This window comes from Perna viridis, chromosome 3, assembly GCF_037379345.1.
Source record: "Perna viridis isolate PV_CMFRI_1.1 ecotype Kerala chromosome 3, ASM3737934v1, whole genome shotgun sequence".
Classification (NCBI taxonomy): domain Eukaryota; kingdom Metazoa; phylum Mollusca; class Bivalvia; order Mytilida; family Mytilidae; genus Perna; species Perna viridis.
This window is the reverse complement of record NC_142447.1, coordinates 57,573,080-57,583,829: the sequence shown is the minus strand read 5'-3', so window position 1 is coordinate 57,583,829 and position 10,750 is coordinate 57,573,080. Positions and strand designations below refer to the sequence as shown.

The 10,750-nt window shown below is 31.6% G+C and overlaps 1 protein-coding gene across 3 annotated transcripts; it reads right to left on the bottom strand.

The window, feature by feature from the left end:
* Window positions 1-255: 255 nt before the first annotated feature.
* Window positions 256-9,458, bottom strand: LOC148623062 (neuropeptide receptor 15-like). Of its 3 annotated transcripts, none has more exons than XM_088573560.1 (3): window positions 9,318-9,458; window positions 3,166-3,631; window positions 256-1,444 (listed from the first exon to the last, which is right to left on the bottom strand). In XM_088573560.1, the coding sequence occupies exons 2-3, from the start codon at window positions 3,618-3,620 to the stop codon at window positions 715-717; spliced, it is 1,185 nt and encodes a 394-aa protein (XP_088429686.1). In that variant the 5' UTR covers window positions 3,621-3,631; window positions 9,318-9,458; the 3' UTR covers window positions 256-714. The 3 variants fall into 3 exon arrangements, with proteins under 3 accessions (XP_088429686.1, XP_088429684.1, XP_088429685.1); XM_088573558.1 differs by having other exon boundaries at window positions 9,323-9,379; XM_088573559.1 differs by lacking the exon at window positions 9,318-9,458 and adding an exon at window positions 4,043-4,232.
* Between the last annotated feature and the right edge of the window lie 1,292 nt (window positions 9,459-10,750).

Here is a 10,750-nt window from a genome sequence, read left to right as displayed (position 1 = left end):
TCATTGAAAGTGTTAAAAAAATCGCTTTTTAAACTGACAACTTTTATCCATTGATATAAGTTCATAAGAAAACAGCAATGCATTGTTAAGTTAAATGTCAAATGTAGCAATCGTGGCTACATTGAAATACATCGACTTCCTGAAATTAATAAACATTTTAAATCAATTAACAAACCACAGAATTGATTAGCAGATGGACAAATAGATAATACCTGATCAACATGGCAGGTCTACTGACAAATCTTTCTTTGTAGATAGATTGTTTATTATATTATTTTATAATGACACATAGAAAATGTAAAACATTTATTTTTAATACAAAACAACACATGAAAAGTATCTTTGTTTAGTAAAGTTAGACATTGAAGTTTTTTTTCACATTTGTGTTGTTTTAACTATACACGGAGGTTTCGAGCCATAACTTTCTTCACCACCTTTTTAGGTAGAATGATGGTTTTTACTTTGCTGATTAAATGTAAATTGTTTTCTAGATTATTCTACCATCCAAAATGTGATGTGCTACAACTTTGTCCACTAGTCAATGTAAATGACAAACTATTTATGCAGAAAACATTCAATATGTGTTTACCGTTCATGTTTATTTTAGTTATATTAGCTACATAACAAATCCAGTGTGATTCATCGATCACTTTATTAAGGTGTTTCTACATGAAAAAGGTGCTTTGACACATTAAAATGTATTTATATTACGATTCAAAGCCTGGAAATAGTCGTTCTCGTTGTGCTAACCTTTCTAGAGATTCCACGAGATTCAAAAGGATCTGTGAACCTCGCTCTTATGTACGGTTCTTTTGAATATGTAAGACACATACAAAACAAACAACGCTTAAAATTTCGTCTGAAGTTTTGGCTGAAAATACTGTACAACACTGGATTTGCAGCTGAATTTATGTACGCTATAACAGTAACAAACACCTGGAAAGACCATGTCTCATGAAACAAAGTATTTGACAGAGTATTGTAAAATAACAAAATCTGAGGCGGTGCATAACAAAGCGTGTACACAACTACACTAGCAACCAACATCTTAACGACGCCTTTCCTTGCTTTGATTGTTTCTGCTGTACGGTCTGTTTTTCTTGAATTAGTTTCTTTTCTCATCTGAAACTTAGTGTGTAGTTCATCAGTACTGACATACAAACGTTTGCTTATAATCGAGTACATAACTATTTGAATGCACACTGGTATAAAATAGTAAAATGAAAACTCCAAATATTTGAAAATGACGAAGGAATTTTGACTCGGGAATAAAGAAACACAGTATGACATGTTTGTAACGTTAGGCGATGAAGCAATTCGATTAAATAATGCTGTTGGAGTTCCGCATGCAATTGCAATTATCCATATTCCACCTACAGCCATAATGTTTTTCCGACGATTGCAAAGTATCTGAGCCTTGATTGGATGAACGATCGCTACAAACCTGTAAGGAGAAAACAATATTTCATTTTAAACAGGGACTTGGAAAGATTTTCAATTTAATTTCTCAAATTTACAAGTCTCTAAATAGAACTAAATTACACGTATAACTTCATTTTGTCTTACCAGAAAGTTGTTTGCCATGTTTACTAATTACTTAGAATAGGGTTCAATGAGGCAACATTTGAAAATACTTTTTCAAATTATATTTGAAGGATATATTTTATTTCACAATAACTAAACAATATCATCGATGCCACATGTTACCGCCAATACTTCCACATGAGCTGGTTTAATGATGTAAATATGTACTTTGTAATACCAAAGTGAAAGTAAATAGTAACAAATTGAAAAGTAATTTTTACACTAAACTGGGCGTGTGTCCATTGAATAAACGCATCCATTCTTGCTTGTTTATTGTGTTAAGTACAATCTAATGACAGTAAATAAAAAGTGTTTCTTATCAATTTATTAAAATACTTTGAGAATTGCAGTTTGATTATTCCACAGGATAAACACTGTAGTCTTTCCTATTTATGACAAGAAAGTATTTCGATGACAATCCTTTTAAACAAATCATTGAACTTGATTTTGACATAATTAGGTCTAACTGGTCAGGATTCACATAGATGTTTCAACAATGAAAAGAAAATCTAGATTTCTTTTACAATATTTAAATCGTTATAGAAATTTGTATTCAACGGAGTAAATATTATTTATCTTAACTGTCTTAATTAACTTCTATACAAATGGGGCCACCTAACGTTTGTTTGAATTGTTTTGTTTGTTTGTTTGTTTTTGTTTTTTATTGTAAAACAACTGAATTTCCGAATATATTACAGTAGAAAGTTTTTTCCGCTAATTATCTCGTAAAAGATTGTTTTCTAATTTTATAGATGATTTTTTTTTCTGTTGACTATGCGTGTTATGTATATTTTGAAAACTCTATCAAAAACTTAATGAGAATTTTAAAAAAGTTTTATAATGATATCTGTTATGTATCTCGATATTGTAATAAAAGAAGACTGCATTTTAACATGATGATGAGGAAAGACATCTACGGAATATTATAGTCAATGCTAAGGATCGCAAAATGATTTCTAGTGCTTCATATTTTTCCAGATCATTGTTTCATCATCGAACAAGGACAGCTCAATTTTCTTTGTATATAAACAGTAACTATTTCATTACCTTACCCTTTTCAGAGTTTACTTTATCTAATCGTCTTTAGAAAAGGTCAGCGAGAAAATTATCTGAAACGTCAGCGATTCGCCTTTTTCAACAGTGTATCTCTATATGTATTTTAAACCATAGGTAGTAATTACAGATTTTGAGATATCGTATTGTAAGATCGGTTTGAGTTTTTTACATTTACATTTCTCAACAATTCTGCGCTGTATAATGTTCGACTTTTTCAAAGTATTCTGCTTCAAAACGGAATATTGAATGTTTTTTTCTGTAAAATGAAGCGGAACGAAATTTCTATATTGATCGAATGATATTTGTTTACAATTCAGAAATTTGACTATGGCATTACTTGCTCTGAAGGTTTGTGAATACGACGGGAACAATTTGGAACGTTCCTTGCTTTGTGTAGGTTGTGAATGAGATTGGAAAAGCATGGGACTTTCCGTGCTATGTGTAGGTTTATGAATGAAACAATGAAACAGAACATGCCTTGCCCCATTAATGTTTGTGATTCAGATCCATCATCATAAAACTTACCTTTCTACACAGACTGATAATAACGACAACACTGAAGTATAGAGTGACACAACTAAAATATATCTGTTAATTTTACACCAGGTAATTCCAAATGTCCATCCATTATTCAATCTAAATAAGATGATTTCGGGTATACCAAAGGCCATGATAAGAAAATCAGCAATAGCAAGGTTCATAATAAAGATATTTGTGACGGATTGTCTCATTTTTCTGTCTAATAGTATAACACAAATAACTAAAACGTTTCCACAAATTCCAACGATGCCAATCACACAGAATAAAACAGTTAAGACATTTAACATAACAGCCGACGGTGTTTCCATTTCTTGTTTTGCTTTGTTCATATCTTCTTGAGTGGATCCATTTACAAATTCCAAATAAAGGGATAGATTTACAATACCCGTTGTGTTAAGTATAGGTGCCGTATTAAATACTGTATCGTTTTCCAATGCCATTGTCGGTGTTACTGCAAAAGAACAAAAGAATATAATTGCAATCAAATATGCAATTTATCAATATAAATCAATTTATACTTGTATCTCCAAGTTCTTCCAATCGTTTGTTTATAGAAATAATAGCATTTATAAACCAACCGTTCTAAATTAACTTCTTAGCAATTTTCCTGGAGATAAGATAAACAGTTTACAATAAGTGTGAAAGTTTAACAAAAACAAACCGTTGGCATTATCGTCCCTTTACTTACAGAATTCAAATGAATGCCCTGTAGATAAAGCTCAAATCGAATTTCTTAATCATTTCTTGACGTTTCTTAATTATAATGAAAACTTGTTTGAAGTTATTTGCCAACTATATAACATTCCTTAACCAATTGATCGTTTTTGTATTATGCAAAATGTACTATAGCCTTAAAACCTACTTTTTTCAAAGTGAGCAGGAAAAATATACGAGTATCCCTCTCATCATTTCAGTCAATTAATGAATATTAAATAAGTCAAATAGTTCGTATTATTTCCACAAATCCATACATCGACAAAATGCTTAAGAAAAGTATGAAAATGTCAACAAAACTCGCATATGTTTTATCCTAAGTCGGTAAAAATCTTGAATGAAAAATATTTTATTGGTAGCATGTTTAACTCCACTAGTAACAGATGCTAACGAATCTGACAGCTACAAGAGCTAAGCCCATCGATGAATTGATTGTAATGACGTCTTCAATACTATATATCAATCTAGTGATTGGTAAGAGAGGACTCCACATGTCAATGGTTTTAGTTCTATCGTTTTAGTCAAAGTTTTTGTTCATTTATAACAAATGAATTCGCACTTACAAGTCATGATAATTATTACAATTTAGATTATTTAAGATAGTGAGAAGAAAACCACCAGTATCATCGTTATAGCAAGCAAAAACACAGAAGTCTCAAGGGATATGTTCCGTTATTGTTTAGAAGCGTGTGGTATGTTAATGAAATTCAAAATACTAATAATATAATATATATTTTTTGTCCGTTGAGCGTTTGATTAAAATACCAATTAAAGCATATTTGTAGTGAGCACGAGTTTCCTCGAACACAATTCTTATTTCCTTGCCGACAAACAAACAACTTATGATGTTAATTCTAATGACTTAATAATAAGTTACAATGAGTTAAAAAATATATGTATTGTACACACAATTTTGTTTAAATATTTAATTATACGAAACAATAAATTGGAAAACGGTAGAAAAAAACACACTACACTCTCTAAAGGACAATTTCTGATTGAAATGAATTAAACTAAAAGTACTTGCTCTGAATGACACTTCAGTAGACAAATTATCAATGAGGTGAACTGTCAGGATGGCGAGACAGTTAATTGGGCATGAAAAAGATGGATATGAATTTAAAGTCAAGCAAAACAGTCAATAACCAAAACAGCATGCAGTATTTAAAAAAAAATCTAATGCCATAATACATGTAGTTAAAGATAGCAGTTACTTTTACATGATTAAAGTTACACTTCAAAATGTTAACTGATCTATTGTAATAGTTGGGGTTTATTATGGAGAGGGAGATTGCATTACTTATAACATGACGGGATAAATTATAACGTAAATTAGCTTTACTTAACAGTTATGCTTTTTGAATGGGAATTTTAAAGGAACATTTATTACTACGAAAAAATAAACAACATATTGCTGATGACTAAAAATATCAATAACCTAAAAAAAACCTCTATGGAAGTATACAGGATGTTGCTAAAAGAATATCCCGAACATCGATTGTTATGCGAAACAAAGATTCCAGACAAGTTGTGTCGAACATCAAACTCAATAAAATACAACATTTTCTTATGTATTGCATATGTATTATTTATGAGAGGCTTTCTTTTATAATACACAGGTTTAAATCGTTCGGAAAAAAAGTTGAAAAACAGATCTTTCTACAACTGTTGTTACGATACATCAACAAAGAAGCCTATCAGTTGACGCAATTCGAATATGTTTTCAAAAGAAACAAAAAGACCATCTTTGTCCTTTAAAGTCGTTTATGTTGAAGTAAAGTATATCATATGGAATAGTGAAAACTTGTATGAATAAAATCAATGTAAAACGTTGCATGAATCAGATTCTGCAGTTCTCTACTTAGGGACCCTCCGATAGTTCTTCAAAATATTAATGGCTTAATATTTGCGTTCCAGGAAATTAAATGTACTTTAAGACATAATCCAGTACTACTGTTCTCAATAGTTTTTGGTGTTGATTTACGTCGTTCTTAACTAGAGATTTTTGTCCTTTGATTTTCTTGTTTATTGCATTGAACTTTGATATCCGTTTGTTTGTTTTGTTTATGACATTTGTAAAAGAAATAACACTCATAATAGGTCTAACCATTTCCATTTTTATTGGTAGCAAAAATATAGATCAATTTGTACAGTTGTATGCTGTAATAACGAAGAAATCGTAAAATCCACCTTCGTAATGTATTTGTAACTTATTCCTAAACTCCACAAGAATCCATACAAACAACGTTTCATAGCTGGATCTGCAAAATGTACCACAAAACCTCTTTCAAAACTTTTAACTTCTATACTCACAACTTTCAAAGAGGGTTTGCAGTCCAACCACAGCACTTGTTACTCCCGTAATGGTATTAATTCAATGTGGATCCTGAAAAATTCTAAAGATCTTTTGGAAACAATTAGTTCAATACTATTATCTAATTATAATAGCATTAAAACCTATGATTTTTCATATTCCCCATACTCAGTTAAAATCCCGACTTAAAAACATTATACATCGTTGTTTTTCCAAAAAAGATGGTAAACCTAGATACCAATATATAGTTCTTGGTAGAGATTCCTCATACTTTGTAAGAAATAATTCAAAATCATCTTCCAAATATACAGAGGAAGATGTTTACAAAATGCTAGAATTTTTTATCCAGTGTGGTAGACGTGTTTTTCAACAAACGGTCGGCATTCCAATGGGAACAAATTGTGCTCCTTTACTTGCTGACCTATTCCTTCACTCTTATGAGGCTGACTTTATAGCTGATCTGATCAGAAAGAAAGAATATCGTTTGGCTAGATCCTTCAATCTCAGTTTCCGCTACATAGATGGCGTAGTATCTTTACACAATCCTAATTTCGGGGAATTGATACATCGCATCTACCCAAAAGAACTTGAGATAAAGGATACTGCAGACACTGTGAAGTCAGCCTCTTATCTTGACCTACACTTAGAAATCGACGGTAAACTATTGACCAAAAACTTTACGAGAAACGTGATGACTTTTCAACTTTCCTTTCATTTGTGGCAACATCCCTTCAGCACCTGCGTATGGAGTGTTCATATCACAACTCATACGTTATGCCAGAGCTTGCCGAAACTACGCAGACTTTTTCTATCGCACTAGAACTCTAACAAATAGGCTTCTGGAACAGGGTTATATTGCTACAAGATTGAAGTCATCACTACAGAAGTTCTCATGAACTCGTGGATCGTTATGGTGTATCCATCTGAAAACTCATTTATTCAACGGGTCATAGTTTTCCTTTCCTCGTGTGTCAACCCCGGACTTGACTTTATATGAATAACTCGGCGGGTGTTTCTAGAAAAGCAGAAGACGCTGGTCCATGCTCCCAGTTTTTCGTGGAGTCCGAGTTGCTCATTTGCTTTTGTTACTTTCTATGTATGATTTTAGTTACTGTATGTTCTTGTTGTGTATGTCTGTTTTCGGTCGTCATCATGAACTCGTGGATCGTTATGATGTATCCATCAGCATCATGAAAACTGATTTATTCAACGAGTCATAGTTTACTTTTCCTCGTTTGTCTACCCTGGACTTGACTTTTTATGAGCAACTCGGCGGGTGTTTCTAGAAAAGCAGAGGACGCTTTCCCTACCGGTGCACCTGGTCCATGCTCCCAGTTTTTAATTACTATATGTTCTTTGTTGTGTGTGTCTGTTTTCCATGTCTGGTCTTTGTCCCTGGATTATATTCTTTTGATTACCGCTATAGCCTTGGTTCCCTTGATTACTCTTCCATGTCAGGTCTTTGCCCCTGATTACATTCTTTTGATTACCGCAATAACCTTGGTTCCCTTGATTACTCTTAAAAATTTTATAACATGTGCGAAGTAATCTTTGAATGTTTAATTGAATACACGACATCATAAGTGAAGTCAAGTTGGTATACAAAGACGTAGGGAAAAAAACTTAACCACATGCAGATACCAAATGAAATCATACTGAAATCAAATACAGATAACTCAACGAAACACCATCAAAAACCAGGTGCATCGGTTGGGGTTGCATACTGCGCTTACTAAAAAGTAATCACTTGTTTGAAAACACATTTAAAATATAATTGTCCTCATTGGGATCGATATACCCAACTGATCGCAAAGTTAATGATAAATCCTAGTACACCGTTGATCGTTTGACGATATTATCAGATTACTAACTTGGCCATATGCCTATCTTTAAAACTCTGTAACATTGGCGAGTTCTTAACAATTGAAGATAAAACGGTTTCTGTTACTAAATGGAAGTTATAAATGTGGTATCAGAGTCTTCACATCCGTCTTAGAGCATAGTCATTAGCTTTACACATAAATTGTCAAGACTTAGGATATAGTACAGAACTACAGTTCACCTATCATCTGTCACCGTCAATTTTTTTAATGTTGTTATACTAAAAAAAATAAAAATGATTTAGTTGCCACGTAAGGCAAGACTTGGAATATATGTTCATGAAATTTTACAAAATTAAGCATAAAAAGTAAGATAGAAAATATTTTGAATTAAAGAACACCAACTTTGACTTCTAAATCGTACAAATTAAAAGAAAATCAAAAAGAAATAATCATCTTTGTACATGTTTACTATTGACGTATTTCTTTTTCAACAATGAATATCTACATCATATATATACAGTTTGCCAATCTGTGCTCTAAAAGTTAATATCAATATAGAAAAAATGGACGGTGGATTTCTGGAAGGGAAATCAAGGGATTCAATCGGTAATCTAAAGAATATGGGAAAATGGTAAATAAATATAGGTTTAGGCAAAAATTGTGATAGTTCGGTAGATAAGTCATTGTATTATGACACCACAAATAATGATTTATCAGTAACGCCAGACGGAATAGAAAGTTTTGTCATGACAAGATTTATACGCTAAGATCCATTACAATTCTCGATAAATCGTTTACCTAATGTACTATTTCATTCAAGAAACAAAATACTGATTTACTTTTTTTTTTTCTTAATAAAATCACTGGCGACAAATTATCGGGTTTTTTTTCAACAAACAGAGGCTTTCACAAGTGTTTCGTAAAACTTGTAAACACTGGGTTTTCACATAGTTATTGTCCCACTTTTCACTTATGTCACATGCAAGTGGCGATTGAAATTCAATTTAAATTTTTGGCTTATCATATCAATTATTATCCATGCCATTCATCAAAGTGCTTGTAAAATAAGGTATTTTTATTCCACTAATTGTGGTTATATTGATACATTTGATTTGTATTATGGCTGATACAAACTTTTAAATATTATTCTCTACTCTGTAGTAGTGTACTTTAACATCTATGGGTAAAACGCTTTATTTCTGTTCCTGTAGTGAGATGTAACTGTAATATATGAACAATAAAATATTGGCATTTAGCTAAATCTATTATAAAAGAGTTAAATGTACCTTACATTTCCGTGGCAAGAATAAATCCATTCTTAACAATCGAAGAAAAGGTCCATCTTCATATAATGTCAGGTTCTTTACAGATATACTAGTTTCAAGTACTTACTAATAATTTGTTCAAATGTCAATATAAAAGTTTTCATATCACTTAAAGTATGACGAACAATCAATTAAGTAATCATTAAATATGTTTGTAAATAATTAATATGATAATGTGTTAAAGGGTGTCAAATCATATGATAGTTTGATATACTATTGGTGACAGGATACATATAGAATGTGTTTACATTGCTGTAGGAAGTGTTTTGTGTTGGTTAAAATTAGCAAGGTATTTAATGACTTTTTATTAACCTGGTTTGATATGTGAATACATTCTTAGTCGCATTTTCCTAGTTGTTTCTTATTTTAATGTGTGTTACTTGTAAGAGAAATCATTTTAGAATAAATCACACATGTATGATAGTAATAAGCTCTTCCCTCCCACCTACTTTCGTACTAGTTTCAGATGTGGATAACTGACAAATGATTTAAAAATTTTTTATTAAGATGTACAAATACTAAACACATACATCTTTGGTAGCTAATAACTCCTTATTATCTGGGTCCTGTTTTATAGGGCCCCGTGCAGGTCCAGGTGTCAAAAGAATAGGCCTACGGCAGCGCTAATCATCGTCTGAATATAGCTGAAATATTGCGGCTCGGACCTTAAACCCAATCAATCAATCAATCAATCATGTTTTTATAGGATTTAAACTTCTCCATTCCTTCAGTCGTCATATACATTTTTGTTCCTTTTATTTTCTTCTAAAATAAAGTTATTTTGATCAGACCTTATTATGTGGTAGTGCATTTTTCAATTTATATATCAACTATACAATAGATATGTTCGATATGTTCAGCGGAATGTAAATCTATAGTGTGTAAATCAATCCCTTACCCCTAAAAAATTGTACAACATGGATATGACACATAATATTGACAAAATCATCATTCTTAACGCTTTTAAAATAATTAACCATTTTACTGTTCAAACCAGAATCCTGTGGCTTTTATTAATAAAAGTTTTGTAGTATAACATGAATATGTGAACCCAACTTAAAACATATTGTCCTTTATGGCAGATGTAAACTTAGCACATGAATTTAGATTAATTAAACATCTTTCAATTTGCAAATCATATTTAAAAGAAATCTGTATTAGTATGTTGCATGAGAGCTTGATATCACTTCATTTATAAACGTGAAGAAAACATCAACATAAGTAGTAACAGTCACTTCAAACATGGGTATTCAACTGTAAATATCAATTGTGACATGTTCACGATTAAAGCCGGAAAGAAACTATTCCTAATGCTTAAAAGACTTTGATCTACAGCGTTAACTGTGTCTAATTTAAAGGCTATACAACTTATAGTAAATCGATGATGTAATGTA